At 38.4% G+C, this 20,698-nt stretch overlaps 2 protein-coding genes across 3 annotated transcripts in view; both read left to right on the forward strand.

The window, feature by feature from the left end:
• Window positions 1-1,259: 1,259 nt before the first annotated feature.
• Window positions 1,260-12,907, forward strand: si:ch73-40i7.5 (amyloid-beta A4 precursor protein-binding family A member 3). 2 transcript variants are annotated; one of them, XM_053323139.1, is made up of 11 exons: window positions 1,260-1,484; window positions 2,926-4,058; window positions 4,401-4,431; window positions 4,548-4,693; window positions 5,390-5,476; window positions 6,642-6,824; window positions 8,323-8,502; window positions 9,676-9,888; window positions 11,204-11,323; window positions 11,800-11,940; window positions 12,028-12,907. In XM_053323139.1, exons 2-11 carry the CDS (start codon window positions 3,057-3,059, stop codon window positions 12,097-12,099), a joined length of 2,175 nt encoding a protein of 724 aa, XP_053179114.1. In that variant the 5' UTR covers window positions 1,260-1,484; window positions 2,926-3,056; the 3' UTR covers window positions 12,100-12,907. The 2 variants fall into 2 exon arrangements, with proteins under 2 accessions (XP_053179114.1, XP_053179115.1); XM_053323140.1 differs by lacking the exon at window positions 1,260-1,484 and having other exon boundaries at window positions 2,880-4,058.
• Window positions 12,908-14,879: 1,972 nt separating this feature from the next.
• The window catches only part of abca7 (ATP-binding cassette, sub-family A (ABC1), member 7), a 29,491-nt gene continuing 23,672 nt past the window's right edge, over window positions 14,880-20,698 (forward strand). The window contains exons 1-6 of the mRNA XM_053323144.1: window positions 14,880-14,951; window positions 15,999-16,092; window positions 16,930-17,071; window positions 17,512-17,636; window positions 19,757-19,875; window positions 20,230-20,427. Coding sequence (XP_053179119.1) covers window positions 14,886-14,951; window positions 15,999-16,092; window positions 16,930-17,071; window positions 17,512-17,636; window positions 19,757-19,875; window positions 20,230-20,427 — 744 coding nt within the window. The 5' untranslated portion in view covers window positions 14,880-14,885. The remainder of the gene's footprint in view (window positions 14,952-15,998; window positions 16,093-16,929; window positions 17,072-17,511; window positions 17,637-19,756; window positions 19,876-20,229; window positions 20,428-20,698) is intronic.

Raw genomic sequence — 20,698 nt, forward strand, 5'->3', positions numbered from 1 at the left:
TCAGTGCAACCAAGTGTCCAAATATTTGCATGAGACAACAACTCTTTTCCCTAAGAAATACACATCTCCTCAGTGGTTTTTCAACATGCAAAGTCCTCCAAGCCTTCATCCTGCTCCTCTCAGGTCACAGATTGATTCTTTCAACAGCCATTATGTGGATGAGTAGGTTTAAGCACAGAGGAAAGGCACATTTGTCACTACTTATTCAGTGGATCACCCTAGAAAGTCAGTGCACAAGTAGCTAAATGATTAATTATGATTATAAAAACGATTGATTTTAAAGATCGCAGATGGAAGATTAGTCCAAGAGGATTACGAATGTGTGGAAGCCTGCCTGTTAATTGTTGCCTTAGACATGCACTCCATACACCTGTTTTTTTAATATCACATTCATATACAATGAAAACTGTGAATTAATTGTTACATATTTGTGATTTAATGTCTGCTGTAGTTGCTCAAGTGAAGAAGATATTTCTGTGCCACTGTGTTAAAGTCCCTCAGTGTTTGTTTAAATCATGTAATGTCCTCTAGCTACACTACAGCAACCAGTTTATCAGGCTGCTGTGGTTATGACAACCTAGAAATTTGCTGCAGAGATATGATTTACATTAAAGAATCAATAGAAGAAAGCTGTAATGCAAAGTAATTGGACGACACTGGTGGGGTTTTTGTGTAGAAACAGTCTTTCTAACTAGTCAAGTGAAACAGAAGCTGCTTTAGTAATGTGCAATTATGTAAAATAATGAACTTTTAAAATAAATAAATAGTCTTTTCGTCCTTGGATCATTTTTATCTATGTTTGATTGAGCGGGACTGAACGCTTCAGCGGTGACGTTTGGGTACCGAACAACCGTTGCGTTCACGAATTAACGGGCGGGTCGTAATTGAGAGAAGAAATCAAAAAACAACCTTTAAACAGATTTAAAAAGGCGAATTATTTGATAGAAGCACCTTTCTCAGTATGTTGTAGTAGTAGGGTTGATAACCTGCTCTTTACTACATGTATAATACAAAGTGTATAACACCAGAATGATCGATACAGCTCATTATACATCGGGTGATTAAGTTGTGAGTAATGAACCTGTTACAAGTAATTATTATTATTGTACTTCAACAGAACAAAGTGTGTTTGTGCTATAAATGTATCTTAGCCCTTAGATATATATGATCAAGCCTCTATAGCGTCGGGAAAGGGGGGAAGTGGTGGTGAATTGGTAAAATACAGGAGTACTTGAAAGCAGCACAAGTCCAGAGTCAGCGAATAAATAAAATCGGTCGACTTCATGAGCGACAGTAAAGAAACTATATCACACCGAGACTCCTTTCAGTGGGATTATGTGACATTACACAGCATTTAACGGTGCCTTGGCTTTGTTAGTATGACGAATAAAATAAAGCCAAAGTTTTGGGAAAGACTCAAATCCCGGAGCACGTCAATTTATCAGTCGTGGCACAAAGAAAGCGAGAAGGACCTTAAATATCAGGTGAGGGTTCCTCTTTTTACTTCTACTTTACTATTTGGATATAAAGTACATATTTCATCAGTGAGCTGCTCTTAGGACGCTGGGTTTTTATTAGCACACCGGTTAGCTTTAGGCTACTTGGACAGCTAACGTCAGCTAGCAACTCAGCTGATTGTGACTCTCAGTGTCTGAACTCTACTTAAGTTTTTGACTACTTGAGGTTTTTGGGGATTTTTTTTGTGTGTGTGTGTGTGTGTGTGTGTGTGTGTGTGGCTCGTAATGAGTACTACTGTTTGATTTGGAGTTTCAAATCCACTTTCCATCCACATGTTCCATATTTAAAGCGTCACTGTTAATTTCAGAGCATGTATAAAGCAGTAAAGTTGCATCATTTTCTTCTGAATAGCGACAACTTTAATTCACACTGTAAACATGGTTTTATAATTTAATCCAAACCAGAGGTGATTCTAGGATCAGACCTTTAGGGGGGCTCAGCTCATAATGAGAATTTGATATACAATGCCCTGCAAGTGTTCAAACCCCCTTCTAAATTACTCATTTAATGGAATAACGTAAATTACAACAAGAAATATTAATACATAGTAGAGTAGTCGACTGTAGTGTATAATAATAATGGTTTAGAATAAACAATCACAGATTTCTACAGAGAGGACCCAAAGATAAGTTAATGAACCCTGAGGGAAAAACCATATATAAATGACAGAACAATCCAATGTACGTTAAACCTGTTAAAATAAAACTATTATCTACGTGTACTGAAAACACCACTACTGAACAGCAACATTGAATAGATATTTTTACCTCTTAGTCAACTCTCAAGGTAAATACAAAACAGAAGATCAGAGAACACCTGTATAGATTTAGTCACCTATGAAAAATTAAACCATATATGGTTTCATGGCAAATGTAAAGGTAAATCTCTACATGTGTGTACAAATACACATGCACATATATGTGGAGTAGACAACAATAAAGCAGTAAATTATTTTAATTAATTTGGTAGGAATATTGAAAATGATCAGAGTTTGTTGTCAGTGCCGGGTGGTAGCAAATGTAAAATTACAGATTTGATTTAATACGGCGTAACTGTGTTATCGAAGCAGCCAGACTGTAGGGTACTTACAGTATATACATATAATGAAAAGAAAACTGAATGATTTTTACATATATAATTAGTTATTAGTTAATAGTTATTTAGGGGTGTGTATGATGGTTACTCTTGATTGTTACTCTTCCCACATGTGCTATCGGTGACCTTTGAGCTTAAGGCTGCTGCTTCTATCTTGATGATCATAGGTCCAGAAGGTGTTGTGTCACAAAATACTGGGTTAGCTGATGCAGTTGTGTGTAGCCTACTAGTAATAAACACATGACATAAGACGGTCTTTAGTTAAATTGACTGTTTGCATGATTAGCATCATTTTTTACTGCTTTGTTTCAGTGCAATTCAGATAGTTGGAAACTTAGTGAACGACACTCCTGATGGCTTTAAATGAAAGTCTCCTGCATCGTGACTTCAACCAGGATTCAACACAGTAATGCCAGTTTTCCTCTGACGGGGTTTCTTACAAAATGGACTTGAGCTCTGCTGATCAGTCAGCTCCTGCACCCTCAGACGCCCAGGGCTCCGCCTCTGTCTCTGTCAATGAAGCCTCTGGGGTTGTCGAGGTCAACAGGTCGGTGGAAGGTTCAGTGGTGGAGGATCTGGACTCTTACAACCTGATAGAGCCTCCTCCTTTAGACTGGAAGTCTGACTCCTCCAGTGAAGTGGGCTCAGCAGATGATCTAGACGACCCAGGCTTCCCTCCCGCTGTTGATGATCTGAACAAGGCGAGTCCACATGAGGCAGTTTTAGTATCTTTAGACGTGGATACCACTGTGGCTTCACTCGACATGAACCAGGAGGAGCTTACGGGAAGTAACACAGACTTAGTCCAGGATCCTGAGGTGGATGTGGACGAAGAGCATGAAGTAGTTGAGGAACAGGAAGGAGAGATCATGGCGGACTTGGAGGGAAGTCAGGAGCACCAGGAGGAGATAACAGTCAGGGATGTGGAGAATATACTTACTGAAGAGGATATTTCTAACAGGAGATCAGGTGATGAAGACCACACCCGCATCCACACCCTGCTCAGCCAGCTCCAGCTGATGGGGGAAGAGCCTCATCCTAGCTGCAGGAAGCCACCGTGCATTTCCCAGCATCAGTACTCCAGCCTGTCTGACCCGCAGGCATGTTCTCCCTCCCTGTTAACAGACGACAGCTCTGAAACCACGGGGCTGTTGTTCTCTGAAAACCACCAGCGAGACCTGCTGGGGCTTCTGCAGTGCACAGACCTCAGCTCTCCATCCCATCCCACCTGCCTGCCACACAGAGGGGAGGTGGACGCTGTCGTGTCAGTTTCCTACAGCCAAGAGGATGCCCAGAGGTTCTGGGGACATTATGGGAACGGTCGGCAGCAGCGGCACAGAGAAGACTCCCTCACCTCCCTGCCTGACGATGAGTATCCTGAGCCGGTGTGGATGAAGCTGGGGGAAGAGCCTCCGGAGGAAGAAGCCGGTGCAGAGAGCGAGCAGGTGGGATATCTATCTGCCTCTTCTTACTGCATCTACTGCTATTATTATTTATATCTTCTGTTATGACTGAAACTATTATTTTCACTTTACTTTTTGTTGTTTAAATCAATTAATTACTTAGTTTCAAATTTCAAAATTCATGTTGAATAATCATCATAAGTTACCAGAGCCTTGTATCTCTAAGTACAGTTTAAATAATATTTTTACTACCCAAGATTGCTTTGTATTTGTAAAGCATAGATATGCAGCTTCTTTTGGTATTTTAAATTGATTGAATATCAGAATTAATCTTTTACATTTCTGTTCTTGACAATTCATTAATTGTATTAACTGTATTTGCAGCGTGCTGATGATCAGCCATCATATAAAGACGGTAAGTCACTCCAATGTGCTTCTCTTCTCAGTGAAAATCAAAATTAGTGTAAAAATATGTTAAATATCTCATTAACAATAGAAAAAAAAGCTGGATGATTTTAATGTGCTTTTTAGTGCCTGGTCCGTGTGACCCTGAAGACCTTTTAGAGGGAGTAATATTTGGTGCCAAGTACCTGGGCTCCACCCAGCTCAAATCGGAGAAGAACCCGTCTACAAATGCCCGTATGACCCAGGCTCAGGAGGCTGTGGATCGCATAAAGGTAAACTTTAGTATGAGATGGACCAAAATCATCAGCTTATCACGAATATATCTTTTAAACAGTGACATGACACTTTCACAACACCTGCCTCGACTGTGACAACTTAACCCTGTGTCTAGCCAGCAAGTGTTGCATGAGCAGCACGTCAGCAGAGCAGCAGCAGCAGTCAGTGCTCCATCTGTGTCTCTACAATGAAGGCATTCAGGTGCAGTGTTGAGTGTAGGTCACCCGAGTGTTGGAGAGCTCAGAGCTCAAAACACATGACTAGTAGTGACACGCTTAAAACTAGATTTGAAAGAAAAAAAAAGATCTGAAGCATAAATGAACACTTCATGTCATGGTTACACCCGTGAGACACGGCTGAGAGTCTGCTCGGAGCCGGTGCAGACAGCTGCATCAATTTAAATGTGAATGTATCTGTTGCACGTAACATGCACGTGCAAAACATGTCTGACACGCTTGCTGTCTAGACATGGCTAAAAAAAGACACAAGGTTATTTGTTAGTTTATCTTTGTGTCTTTGCAGTACTGATTTTTATTCTCCTCTAAAAATACTGTTACAGAATCACAGTCCTTCCATTATAACACATATTTGAATATACTTATATCAGTGCTGTGATAATGATAATGATGATAATAAGGATAATAATATTGATAATGGGTGCAGCACTGGTAAAGTCTGACTGTTTGTTTCAGGCTCCAGAAGGTGAGTCGCAGCCAATGACAGAGGTGGATCTGTTCATCTCCACTCAGCGGATCAAAGTGCTCACCGCTGACACACAGGTATGTTTTTCTGGCTGCTCGCAAAAAGTCATGTGACCTCGTACTACGCTGTTATATCGAGTTTCTTTTCACTTCACATCATTACAGTATACTTCTTTTTTGCACATTAAGATTTGCTCTTAGCTGCTATGAACAGTTTTGGAGTCCAAATCATCAAGTTTCAACAATGTTCTTCAAAAATGTCTTAACCTCATCTTACTTCACCCAAAAATACATACAATAGATAGTATTTACACTGTGGCCTGTGAGTAAAGTGTTATAATATTGAGGAGTCATGCTTGAAGCGATTAATTCATTATCAAAGTACTTGGCAATTAACTTTCCCTCAATTAACTGTTGCGACTCTAGCATGTAATTACCATTGTGTGTTGTTTGTTTGTTATTTTTCCTGTATGAGTTCCTTGAACCAAGACACCGAACCAACTCTGTCATTATGAGCATCAGCTAAATGCCACAAATCTTTTTCAGTAAAAACATGATGTGAACTTTTATTTTGTACAGTTTTAAGCATTGCACTTCTTCAGTTTTCCTCTTTGAGCTGAGCTATCCTGCGGGAATCCTTAATATAGAATTGGATGGTGATTTAATATTAGAGCTCAGCTGTAATGTTGCAGTAACAGTAGAGTCTCATTCACTGTGTGGTTCAGTCGGCAGGAGAGAAAAAGTGGGTCATTTACTTCCAGCTCTCTGTTTGCACGGCTGGTTGCTCCTCACTCCAACATACTTACAAATATTAAGATCATCATAGTGTTTGTGGGTTCAGTTATTAATTACAAATAACATTAATGTCACTATTAATTTCACATTATAACTTGCAGTCAATTGTAAATTTGAAGTTTTTTTAGTTGAAGAGAAATCTTTTGTTGAAGGATAGTCTTCTTAATTAAGTTCAAGTTTTGTCTTCTGAACTCACTTTTCTGGCAGCCATTCGCTTGACATTGGAGCGTCCTTGCATGTCTCAATAAGTAGAGGTTTGGAAATGTTCCCTTCTTGCAAATGTAGTACAAGGTGATAACTAAGGAAAAAAATATATAGGTGTGGCTTTACTCATTGTAATGGATTACAGCAAGTTTCAAGTCTCTGCAAGTTGAAGTGAACAGCAGACCTTCCTGCCTCCTTAATGTTAGTAACATAATTAACCCTTTTGTGTCTCGTTTCCACTCAGGAGGCCATGATGGATCACGCTCTGCAGATGATCTCGTACATTGCAGACATTGGCAAAATCGTGGTCTTGATGGCACGAAGGAAACGTAAAGGGCAGGATGCCGACTCCGACCCCTCCTCTTCATCCTCCGCGGGGCCTCAGAAGAAGTGTTTAATGATCTGTCACGTCTTCTCCTCAGATGATGTGAGTTAGTGATTGCACAGACATGGCAGCTTTTAGATCTTATACCATGTTCACAGTTTGGAAGAAGATTAAATTCATTTAGCTTAAATAAACTTCTCTGCTACAAAATAGTGGCTGTCTAGGCTAGATCTAATATTTTGAACCCTGCACTCTTTGAGTAATTTCCTTTCATAGTGGCAGCAGCTTCATAGTTTCAATTCATCTCTAGTCTTGAGCTTTGAACTGGACAACCCAGGACAAATATTAAGGTGTCTCTTGTGACCCATAATGTTGAGTTTGCCTCAGATTGAATGAGCTGTTTTCTGTTGGACAACAGTGGCCTGGTTTCCTTCCTCTAGACAGCCAGCGAGTTCTCCTGAATATAAAAGTGGTCTGGCTGTCGTCCCAGTTTCCCACAGTTGGCAAGTCTGAAAAGGAGGAAGAGTTTCTTTTAGAAACTAATTAGCTGCAGGATACTGAAGGCCATGAGGACAATGTTTCTGCTGCTAGTTTTTCTTAATTGAATTCATTTAGTATGAACTCTTATTTGTGTTGGAAAGGTGAATGGAACAAATAATGGAGTACCTTGTACAGGAAAATAGGGAACTTTGTCCAACTCGGAGATTGATGCATCTTTTGGGAAAGAATTCCTTGCTTCAGTTTGTTCATGTTAAAATGGAGGATAAGAAAAGAAAGCAGTTTGTTGTTATCTCCTACACAAATCCCTTAGGAAACTTACTGTGCACATTTAAAATCTTCTTTAAAAATGATGTAACGGATGAGGAGACCTGGGAGGAACGTCTTGAAAGCGTACATAAATGTTCAATTAACTCCAGACACAATCTGATACAGTTCAAAACAATACATCGATTGTACTATTCCAAAGACAGATTGCACAGGGTTTTCCCCGAGGTGACCCCCCTTTTGTAGTAGGTGTAAGGAGACAGAGAGGGCTTTGACGCACTCTCTTTGGACATGTCGGAAATGGTTTACTTATTGGGAAAATATATTTGAATGTTTCTCTAAAGCCTTTAATAAAAACTGGGAACCTAACCCAGTACCTGCTGTGTTAGGAGCCATGAGTGTGTTAAGTATGATAAATAAGTATGAAAGTCAGGCTATTGCATATGGTATGGTATATGCATGTGGAAGTCAGATAACGCACCAACATATGTTATGTGGAAAAGAGAGCTGATTAATGTGTTGCACTTAGAAAGGATAAGGTTCTCTAGCAAGGACAAAACACAAATGTTCGACAGAATTTGGAGTCCTATACTTAAATACCTTGAGATGGATGAACTGAAGGCATAACTGTGTATTCTCTATTGCTGTGTACTTTATTTTATTTTATTTTATTGAAATTACACTATCCTATGTTTTTTTCTTTCTTGAGTCTGTGAAGACTGATGAATCGTAGCTGTTTATATTGAAAATTTAAAAAAAAAAGTAAAAAAAAAGAAAAGAAAAAGATGTAACTACAATGTTGAAACAAGAGTCTCATTCCCGTCTCTCCATCTAGGCTCAGATCATAGCCCAGGCTATCGGTCAGGCTTTCGGAGTGGCCTACCAGCAGTTCCTTCAGACCAACGGCATCAAGGCGAGCGATCTCAGGCCTGGCGAGTACAGCAACTACCTGGAAAGTCAGGAGCTCTACAACGGGGACCTGGCCCATTTCTCTGACACTCAGAACCTCCGAGACGTAAGCAGAGTGATTGGGGCTACATTCTTTAACATAAACTGCAGTCTTATGATTCACAAAGACCTCGTCATAATCATCCATTGCACAAAGCAGCCCTTAACAAGATATCTACAAACAAAGGTATATTTGTTTTAGTAGACTTGTAGGATTGTGAAATACAGAAAAAATATTATTTATATTAAAATATGAACAGAATCATTTTTTCAGAAAGGCACAGATTTAAAACATCTTGAAAAATACATTATGAAACTGAACTGATGTTAATGCAGACTTTATACTTCAACCAAAATCTACCTTTAAGTGTCGAACAGTCTGTCTTTAATAAAGGGGGGGCTTTAAAATGGGTTTTGTTAACTTAATCACAGAGGACAGCAGCTGATGGTAGTTACAGTTTCACAGGAAATATCAAAACTTTTTATACAACTCCTGCAATATAATCCACTTCGTCGTCACCTATCTGTCTGCTCAGTATGTTCTTGTTCATATTTTGCTTGTAATTAGAGGACAGCTTGGGGTAACGCTCAAAATAATATACAGTAAAAATAAAAAAATGTAGACAAAGTTCCCAACCATCGCATGGGAAAAATGCTGCTCAACAGTTGGATGACAACCGTTGTTCTTCTGAGCCTTCTTCCTCTTGTATAAAATAACCTCTTTAAAAGAAGCAAACATCATGTTTTCCATTCGAACAGCTGATTTGACTTAAAAAGAGACGGACATAAAGTACAGACAAAAACTACAGTATATACAGATAAACATAAACATTTTAGAGAGGTAAGAAAAATGTGCAGATTTCCACAAAATGTTGCTGAATAGGCGGAAATACATGGAAACAGCATGCAGTTATTACTATTTGTGTGGATAAGATCTGTGTTTAATATAAATATAAATACAGACACAAGAATTTAATGTAATGGATTAGCGTTAAACAGATTGAAAGTATGAGATATATATAACACAGAGAGACCAACTTATTTCAGTATATGTAACATTACAAATTACTTCATCGCTCACTATTTTCTAGCTTTATGTTTGTGTTTTCTATGATTTCTGCCATTAATTTAAAAAAAGTGAAAAATAATCCTTTTCATAACCTTCGAATGTAGATAATTGTAGTTTAATTGTTGCTTAACTGAATAAAAATGCCATAATTTCTGTGTGTCTGTGGTTCAGGTCGTCATCACCAAGGCTCCTGGAGATATTTTGGGGCTGGCGGTAGTAGAGTCGGGCTGGGGCTCCATTCTGCCCACCGTGGTGGTGGCCAACCTCCTTCATGGAGGCCCTGCCGAGCGCTGCGGCGATCTCAGCATCGGCGACCGCATCATGTCCGTCAACGGCACCAGTCTGGTGGGTCTGCCAATCACCACCTGCCAGAACATCATCCGGGTAAGAAGGAAAGATGAGGAACTATAACTTATAATCATAGTGGTGATACTTACTAAGATGTACTGTCCTCAGGATGCACTAGATGGCACTGTGCTTCCATGTAGTATAAGTGTTCCAGTATTGATCTGCATCAGAGTATTGATTTGGTGTTTCCAAGCCAATATCAATATTCATCCACTGTAATATTTGGTGCTGATATTCAATATTTTAAATATTTAAATTTGTTGGTGTTTCGAGAGTTTTCCTTATTTCAAAGTTGAAAAGCCTTTGACACATTTTTACCTGCGATGGACAAATTATAAAATAATGTACACACCTGTTTTTTGCACCCTGCAAAAAGACTAATATTTTATGTCAGCTATTGATATTTCTGGTTCTATTTAGTTGAGAGTGTAAGGGCCCCATTTTAATGATCTATAGCGCATGGCGTGAAGCGCGTGACGCAAGTGCCTTTGGGTGGGTCCAAATCCACCTTGCTATTTTAACGGCAGAAAAATGGTCACTGCACCAGGCGCATGGTCTAAAAGGGATGGGCTTAAGTCCTCTCATTAATCATAGGCGTGTTTTGGGCGTAACACACGGTAAACTAACCACCTTTAATATCCAGGCATGCTGTCACTTTGGTGGACTGCTATTATAACAGCACATTTACCCAGCAATGCGTTTCAATAATATAACATGAGTTACTTTTGCTGAAAAGAAAGTTGGCTGGTGAGCTGCTAACCTCACATTTAATTCATATAAAGGAAGAATATGGAGATATAACCAACCAGTCTGATGAGTGTAAAGGTGTGTGTGGTTATACTGTAGCAGCCTGGTGTCATCAGCTGATTTAATAACCAGTGAGTGGTTGTGCGTAATGGCTCTGCGCTCTGTGCAGCATCTCAGAGGCTATAGACTTTCATAGATTGTTAGGATAACTAATAAATTAGTTAAATAACAGTGACATATGTGCCAGTTACTTCAGACCTGTTTTTTTTTTTTGTCAGTAGCGCAATCGCTTTCCTCTGCCTCAAAATAGCAACACGCCTGACCACAACTCATTTTCAGAGCAACACTGGTGCAAGTGCATTTGCTATTTAGACAACATGGACACAAGGCGAGAAACTGACAACTGCACCGGGAGAAACTAACAAAGACACATGCGCCACGTCCGCCATCCGCTGTGTGCCGATCGCAAGATAGGGCCTAATGAGTGTAAAGTCTTCAATGAGAAAAGAAAACAAGGCCCAAAGCCCCAAAACATTGACAGTACATTAAACAAATACTCTACCCATAATTTGTTGCTCTCATTCACATTTTGTTTTTATCTCAGGACTTGAAAAACCAAAAGTATGTGAAGCTCAGCATTGTCCACTGCCCTCCGGTCACCATGGCGATTATCAGGAGGCCAGATCCCAAGTTTCAGCTGGGCTTCAGTGTGGAGGACGGCATCGTAAGTCAATGTTCATCTGTTAAATCTTTCACTACAGAATTTATATCAGGTTTGAACTCAGGTTTGTCTCATCAACAGGTTTAGTGGTGAGGCTGCAAAATAAAACATTTTTGTTCATCAGCCAAATAGCTAGTGAATGTTCAACTTTTACCAGCAACTCAGTAGATTACCATGAGTGAAGCCAATCTACCATACACTTACATATTTGATCAGAATTTGTCTGGTGCTAAAGTTGTTTCCTGATTAAAGGGCTGTATCAAACAAACCACCAGTGAATATTAGGGGGAAAGTAAACATGAAATGCTCTCCTACCTGAACGCAAACTTTCAGGATATCTGAGAATGGCACTGAACTCATTGCTGACAATTTAAAATCTGGTTTTAAGAATCGACCTTGTGTATTCAATCACTATTATCTTGTTAAAAGGTCATTTAAAAGCATAAAAGGTTCTTAACCTTTTCCTTTTTCCACTACAGATCTGCAGTCTGATGCGAGGTGGTATAGCAGAGAGAGGAGGCATCCGTGTCGGACACCGCATCATTGAAATCAACGGGCAGAGCGTGGTCGCCACGCCACACAACAAGATCATCCAGATATTGACTAATGCAGTCGGAGAGGTGCGAGTTATATTGTTTTTACATTTTTGAATGGGATCACATTGTCACAGTGTCACAGTTTAAATTTAATTTCTACTCTCTTGGCAGATTCACTTGAAGACGATGCCAGCCTCAACATATCGGCTCTTAACGGGACAAGAGCAACCGGTGTTTCTTTAAACACTTCCTTCTTCATCCAGGACAAAAATACTGCATAGTGTTCAAACCACATAAACTTTTGCCAAACTCACAAGAAATATTATGCAACTGATCATACAGCATATCAGAAGCTGTTGTCACACCACTGAATACTGCAAAATATGTCTAGCTATATTTTTTAAGATAAAGTGCATTGAATTATTGTAAAAACATATTTTAAAGTGACAGGGATAGATGTTAGCTCGCAATTTATATTTATCAGATATTTAACAACGCAGGCGGTAGCTGAGATGCAAATATGCCTAAACGCAATATTTTTTCGACTTCACTAACTTACATGGTGGTGAACAGTGTTGAGTATACTTTACTACATATGGGTTTTTGGTCTTCCGGCCTGTTGTGGGCTGCCAGTGTGCCTGAACTGAAAGTGCTTACAGGGGAAACTTTATTGAATGAGGATAAAGGATCTTTGTATTTCATCGTGATGTACTTCCACTCCCTCACGTAGATGTGCATGTCACCAATTGTCATTCACAAGCTTCAAAGACTTTTTAGTGTGGTGCTCTGGTTCATTCATACGCTGCTTTTCCTGACTGTACCTGACAGGAAGCAGATATGCACATTTAAAGATAACTGCCTTACTTGATAGAGAGATAAGTATATTTTTAAGAATTTTGTGTTTTGGATGTTCATTAAAATTATATGTAAGATATTTTTTGGATGTTATTTATTGAGAGTCAGTGGTCGATCAGTATGTTTCACATGCAAAGTTGCTTTTGGTATTATTTCTTATACTATCTGATAATTTAATTGAACACAGATTTTATAATAATAATAATAAGATAAGATGTATCTTTATTGGTCCCCTTGGGAGAAATTCAAATGGACACACCAGAGCAGTGGGAAAAAACAGCTTAAGGGTGAAAGTGTACTTAAATAAAATCAACAATAAATAAGGACAAAATAGGACCAAATAAATAAAATACTAGATGTACAGTAAATTGGATATTTGTGTAAATAAATCTGCAATATGCTGACTTCCTGAGATGATATGCATGTGAATGTTCCTGAAATTTACATTATATAAATATAATCTAAGGCAATGCATATAATGCAATACTTGTGAATGGCATTAATTAACATTGCTAATGCTTTTTAATGATATGTTAAATATGCTGCTTACACAATAAAACACCATTTATTTACCCATAACACTGCACTGTCAACGCCTGACCAATCAGCTGTCTCCGATCCCAAAACAATGACGATAACCAATCAGAGTTTAGACCGGCTTCAGTGATACGCCCCTATCAAAGCAAGATAGCCAATCAGCGTTGGCTTTGGGCGGGACTTTCTTTAGCTTCCACCTGGTGTTACAAAGGAAATGGAGAGTCAAGCAATCGACTGTCGGTGTGTCCGAATCAGTGAAGGGAGACCTTATCGCCCAAAGTTCACAAAGGTAACAATTAATAACAGTTTTACGAGTCTTTGGAGCTCAAAATGTTGTATTTATTTTCTTCGGTAAGGGCCTGTTCGCTTGCTAACAGCATCAATTGTAACATGCTAGGAAGACGAAGCTGTAACCTTAACTGTTAGCTAAATGTTTTCTTTCCTAGCTTACTGTTAATAATTTTATTTAGTAGTTAACATTATATGAGAACAGTGAAATAAACTGGCAAGAGTAGTAATTATAGCATTTACATTATAATTTCACTTTACATTTTTTTTGACTAAGTTGCTTCCCAAATTAAATGCTGCAATGCCTTATTTTTCATGTGTTAATTTAACGCTAAGTTGTATGTATTTTATATATTTTTTTTATTTATTCATATATATATATATATGCATTACATAATGCTAGCAACATTAAGTTACAGTTATTTTAGCGTTACGTGGATGTAATAACCTGTTTTCCTGTTTGAGATGTTCACAAAGGGCAATTATTTGAGGGAAATACATCTGCAAAGCTTTTATATTTAAATCGATCAAAGCACAATTATAGTTTGACTGTGAGGTTTTTTATTTGCAAAGCAAATGAGCCTCGACTATTGCTTTCTAATCTGGCACAAACCATGAGCACAGACCAAAACACAAGGAAGACACATCCACATTGTAAAAGGCAACTGGCAGAGCAAAAATGAATGTTAAAGTCTGCAAAGGTAAGCTGTTGGGATCAGGAGGATTTGAGGATGAAGCAGGGGATTGCCAAACCTGAGCAGATCTTACCGGCTAAATAAGACAACCATCACTCACAGCCTTTCGCATTCTTCTTAAATCCAAAGTTTAACTCCCTCCAACACATTTGTGTCTGTGGCAAGAGCACGAAATAAAACAGTTTGTAAAAAAAAAAAAAAAAAAAAAGCATTTAGTTACTGAGGATTAAGCTCAGTTGTCCTGTAGTTTTGTCCTTTACAGGGGAAGGTTCAGATACAGTTCAACACTAGTGATCTCACTAATGATAGCTTATTTGTAGTCAGGATCAGAAAGCAATTTACAAAGTTTTGAAGAAGTTGGAATAAGATGATTTTTTTATGTATGTTTGTATTTTTTAACACACACTAAATGACAAAAAGTTTCCTAAAGAACAACCCAGGACAGAAACACTGCAAAAGGGAAAACTTAACTGACCAAATGTCAAGTTCTGATATTTTATTTCAATGTTGAATATTACAATTATATACAAGTCAACTCTTTCTCGCAAGATCTTTGAAAATATAAGTGCTGACCTCTTGTTTTTCTCACCATCTCCATGTTGTGTGTTTTCTAGTAAACTATTATGGCCAGGTAGTAGGTAGCTGTCAAGAGCGATGGGATTTCTCAGGCAGCTCGGTCTCCTGCTCTGGAAGAACATCACATACCGCAGGAGAAACAAGGTGCCAACATTTTTACTGCTTGGAAAGAAACAAGAATAGTCTGTCGATTTTGTTCGGAAAAATCATTTTGCAGGAAAAAAGGAAAATATTATTTTGAGGTCTATATACTGTCCAATATGTGCCGATATGTTGTTGTTGTTGTTGTTGTTGTTGTTGTTTTTAAAGCTATGTAGGCAGCAGTTTATGTATATTTGATCCTTTTTCGTAATTCAAGTTTGTTACATATGTACATACGTTTTTTTTTTGTTCTGTTTTTTTATTTATCGTTATTTATAATTGTCAGATTCCCAGTAAAGTCATTTTATACATAAAGTTTATTGTTAAACTGTAGAATATCATTCCTCTATCACATATCTTTTGAGCAAGTGTTTTATAACCTTATTTGAGGGATCATTGCCAAAGATGTGTGTTTATGCATAGGCTGATATATTGATATTACAATTGTTTTGCTCCCTAATATCAGTATCGGCAACAGCCCCAAAAATCCAGTATTGGTCTATACAACACAAGTCGTCTCTAAATAAAATAGGATTATTTGCATTGTCTCTTTTTTATTTTATTTTTAACCTCCCCTCAATTTAAAAAAGTTGAGGGTCTTATGTGTGTGAAAATAAAATAAATAGATATGTTGTATTTATTTATACATTGATTTAATTTGACTTACCATAAAAACCAGTGTATAAGTCTGTAATACAAAATCCTTTCCCCAGCATGAGACCCTCCAAAATTGACTGAGTCTTTTTTTTTTTACAGTATTTATTCTGTATTTTTTTATTTTAATTGACTATTACTTATTCCTTAGAGTAAGTAATAGTATTTTTTCAGTGTGTATATATGTGGGTGTGACAGCGAGGGCAGTTGAAACCAGGGTGTACTTTTTATATCCTGTATATCCTAGATCTAAAATTTGAAAATAAAATATAGAAATAAATTATCCATGTGAGTTCCAGTGTGGGTTGGGGGTCAATCGCGTAGGTGTCTGACAGACGTTGCTGAAAGTCATGGATTACTTAACCTGTAACAGTTTCATGTTCTCCTCTTATGTAGATCCAGCTGATCATCGAGCTCCTCTGGCCGCTCTTCCTCTTTGTCATCCTCATCTCTGTTCGTCATTCTCACCCTCCTTACAAACAGAGCCAATGTGAGTCATATTATGTGATCACTGTTTTTTCTATCTCGCAGTTCAGAAAAAGACTTGCAGGTCTGAAAAATGGCCTCCTGCCAACAAGATAAAGAGGATTAGCTCAGTGAGAGCGACTCCTGTGCCACGCACGCACAGTTATTTTCCTAACATGCTCTGCTGTTGACCTTCTTTGAGAAGTTCTGCATTAGCATTAGCATTATCATAGGGTGACCTAGCATAACATGGTAATATAATATAACGTAACACAATTTAGGCCAGTTGGTGAGTGTATCAAACTGTCTATGACACCTTAAAGCATTCTAGTTATTTAATTTTTTCAGATAATTTAAATTTTCCAGAGACACTCACAAGTTGGAAAAGAAAGCACAAAAACAAAACTTTGTATATTACCAACTTTTATTATTTATGATGGATTTATTAGGTGCAGCTTTAATATAAAGAAGTACTTTACTACTTTCTTACTACTTTGAATGTATTCTGAAAGTATTACCTGCTGCAACATACAGTAAATTTTGCTTGTGAGGATAAAAACTTGCACAACATACAAACGATGGATATTGTGCAAGTGTTTTTTTATGTAGACATTACCTACATAAAGACAAATCTTAATCTTCTGTTTGTTTTGTCCTCTTCAGGCTTGCATGTAAAGACAGTTCACAACAGGTTGAGAATCATAACATTATGATTTATGTGAAAAGCTCAGTATGTGTTCACAGAACTGTTGGTGGGATTGTATTTCAGGTCATTTGCACAGTAATTTCATTGTGTTGTGTCCCAGGCTAATCTTCTGTTAATGAACTGTTTGTGTTTGTACTTCTTGTCTTTTACTTGTAGGTCACTTTCCAAACAAAGCCTTGCCATCAGCAGGCACCTTGCCCTGGATTCAGGGCATTATCTGCAACATCAACAATCCGTGCTTCCACAGCCCGACACCGGGGGAGACACCGGGCCAAGTTGGCAACTTTGACAACTCCATGTAGGTAGATTGGAGGTGGACAGCTGTCTGGAGTGGCGGATCCAAGAGGATCATTTTTTGTAGGATACAGTAGTACAGATGAACAGACAAACTGTAGTCAGACCTGAAAAGTCTGAAAATGTTCAATGAGTACATTAAGTCTTATTTTATGATGAAGTAAATGTGTTTCAAATCCAAATTTTAGCATTGCATGGAGCTTGAATTGTTATTGCAAAACAATGACAGTCATAGTGTTAAAATCTCCTCTTAGTTGTTCTCTGTTCTTCAGATTTATATAATAATAGAAGAAGAAACAAATAATCTTTTTTTCATGCAAATTACTTAAATTTGGGGTCTGCTGGGCTCTTGGTTGAACACTATTAGTAGTCTTCTTAGATGGAAAGTTGTTGTTTACTGGTCATGTGTCGGTAAGGACTCCTCTCTCTGTCCTTTTCCTCCAGAATTTCTCGTCTCTTCGTGGACGCCCAGTCGGTTCTGTCCTACAGTGGAAACCGGAGCTTCTCTGGCTTTCAGGATCTGATGGCGAGCGTTTGGAGGCTGGGAGAGAGACCTGGAGCCTGGCCAAGTACCACAGCTTGTTTGAATCTCCACTAACACTGATCTGAAGCGACACCTTGACATTTTTACACAGTCACTATTAAACACATGATAATTAAACACTGATAATTAGTTTCTTAATTAGACTGAATCCATAACATTAGATTACCAATAATGAAGGAATCCAGTTATTGTGGCAGGCAAAACACACACAAACTGGACACAACTGCATCATTATGTTGCTTTTCAAGAAACACAATAGATTATGTATATGGGGAAACCCATTAGGGCCTCGGCTTCTGTCAGTAAAATTGTAGTGCAGTTTAAACAAAACAGTCATTGTGTGGTTGATTTTAGGAAAACTAGATAAACACAATGTTTGAATACAGCACATGGAACTCTTAACACCTCCAAAGCAATCTCTCTTAAAACAATTAGATAGATAGACAGACAGACAGACAGACAGTCTTGTCTTGGGCTCTAAGTGCTGAGGCCACTGTCGCCATAGTTAAGAACAAACATCAACATCAACAACATTTGCACAACAGTAATACATGACAGAATTGCACATTTGCGCAACAATAATACATGACTGCATTGCACATTTGCGCAACAATAATACATGACTGAGTTGCATATTTGCGCAACAATAATACGTGACTGCATTGCACATTTGCGCAACAATAATACATGACTGAGTTGCATATTTGCGCAACAATAATACGTGACTGCATTGCACATTTGCGCAACAATAATGTATGACTGAGTTGCATATTTGCGCAACAATAATACATGACTGCATTGCACATTTTCGCAACAATAATACATGACTGCATTGCACATTTGCGCAATTCAGTCATGTATTATTGTTGCGCAAATGTGCAATTCAGTCGAGTAACCCAAAACCCAAGTCAACTAACGTCAGGGAGTCAAACAGGTCTCACAAAAAAAAACACCTGTAAAAAAAGAATTGTGTGATATAATGGGTTAGTTTCTGCAGGACATGGGTTAGTTTCTGCAGGCCATCAGCAACAAGAAAGCGTACAGTTTCTTCTTCCTTTTTTTAATCGAGTGTTGTTCCCAGACTCATCTGAAGTGTCACTGTAGCAGCCAGTCACTGATCTGTATGAATGGCTTTAAACAGGTGTCGAGTGACCGGCTGAATGCAACCATTTATTGAGCTGGTTGTGAAAGCAGTACTGAGTAGCTGTTCAGCCTCTCCTTGCTGTGTGCAGATTGAGTTACATGACAACCCAGGACAAACAATTGAATGAATGAAAGCAGGTCCTTCAGTGGGGTTTAAATCCCATGTAAATGCTCCAACAGACATCTGATGGCTCCCACAATCCTGACCTAATCATACAGTAAAGATCATACTATTTAAACTCAAAACTGTTCTTTCATTATTTATTTATTTATATTAATTGAGGGAATTCGCAGTTTTAGCTTACTAAGATTCTCTCTTTGTTACAGCTCTTTAGGAGGCAAAAATAATTGTTCATTTAACCCTCACAGCGCAGAATAAAGCACTGTTTTCTTTCATTTTTTCATTACACTGATGTTCACTGAAAATCCCAAAAATGATGAGAGGAGGAAATTAATATCATCGAGTCTTTAACTGTAGCCAGTATAAATGGTTTACGTAATTGAAACTTCAATTCAATCAAGCCAGAACTGAGCCTACCTGATCATTCAGATCTAACTTTCAGGCTAACTGAGAAATGCTGAAAAATGCAAACATCAGTCAACTCAACAGGACTGATTCCGCTTTCAGAACTGAGTTTTTTTTATTATTTGAGTTTTGGGAATACAGGAGATTTCTGGTACTGGAAGAAAAATGGGTTTTCCTGAAATGGTTCGACAGCTACTAATGAGCCTGCTAGAGCAGACCAGAGTTAGCTAACAACAAGCAAACACAGTATATATGTTTTCAGTTGTAGATATGAAATATAAGTAAACAGTTTAAGTTTAGGATGTGAAAAACAGCTAATTAACTTTAATTATCCTAGTTTAAAAATGTCTGGTAGTGTCTGAAAGAGAGAGCTTGTGTTTTGAGCAATCTATTTTAGATATTCTGTTGTAGACTTCTGTTTGAAATACTGTTTTAAGTGTAACACTGGGCACTTAATGTTTGTGTTTCCACTACAGATCTCCCAGTAGAAGAATACCTGAGACCCAATGAGACGTTCTCCACCTTCCTGTTGACCAATGGCAGCCTGTCGCCTGCGACTGTGGACCAGCTGATGAAAGCTCGTCTCAATCTTCAGGTGAGATATCACCTTTTTCCCCCCAAAAAATGTCAAAGGTACTTTAATTGCATTTCAGACACATAAAATGAAATGTAATCAATTCAATAATAATTCCATAGATACCTACAATCTATAGCCCTAATGCACAAATAATGAAAATTATTTAAGTAAATGGTACAAAAAACACAGCTATGAATTCGGCAGAATGAAGGAAACCATGTAAAGTTATATGAAGTAAAGTCAGTCTTAAACACCGTTCAGTATAACTGTGTAACATACACGATGTACCATCAACACAGATGGCAATTGCAAGTAAGAAGCAAGTTTTATATATTGTTTGTTAAAGTTGAAATATCAATGTGAACCATCCAGGTTGCTGTGGTTGGAGGTCAGACCCAGCTGAAGGACTTGGTGTGTGACGCAGACATGTTAGGACTGTTTCTGACGACGGACAGAGGAGAAGCAAGCATGACGGACCTGCAGACTCAGCTGTGTGACCTGCCAGCTGACATCCTGCAGGAGGCTGAGCGCCGCTTTATCTCTCAGCTCGACTTTACCAAGTTCTTCACGGTAGGAATCAGTGGACATAATGGGCCCCATTATAACGATCTATAGTGCATGGGGTGAAGCGCGTGGCACAATGCCTTTGGGGCGGGTCCAAATCCGCTTTTGCTCTTTTAACGGCGGAAAAATGGTCACTGCACCAGGCGCACAGTCTAAAAGGGATCCCCTCATTAATCATAGGCGTGTTTTGGGCATAACATGCGGTAAACCAATCAGAGTGTCATCTCCCAGTTACTTTTGCTGAAAAGAAAGTTGGCTGGTGAGCTGCTAATTATGA

This window comes from Scomber japonicus, chromosome 7 (assembly GCF_027409825.1).
Source record: "Scomber japonicus isolate fScoJap1 chromosome 7, fScoJap1.pri, whole genome shotgun sequence".
Taxonomy (NCBI): Eukaryota; Metazoa; Chordata; class Actinopteri; order Scombriformes; family Scombridae; genus Scomber; species Scomber japonicus.

Coding starts and splice junctions, on each gene's coding strand:
- si:ch73-40i7.5 (XM_053323139.1), top strand. CDS start 3,057: ATGGACTTGAGCTCTGCTGATCAGTCAGCTCCTGCACCCTCAGACGCC. Junction 4,059..4,400: donor CCGGTGCAGAGAGCGAGCAG/GTGGGATATCTA, acceptor CTGTATTTGCAG/CGTGCTGATGATCAGCCATC. Junction 11,324..11,799: donor TCAGTGTGGAGGACGGCATC/GTAAGTCAATGT, acceptor TTTCCACTACAG/ATCTGCAGTCTGATGCGAGG.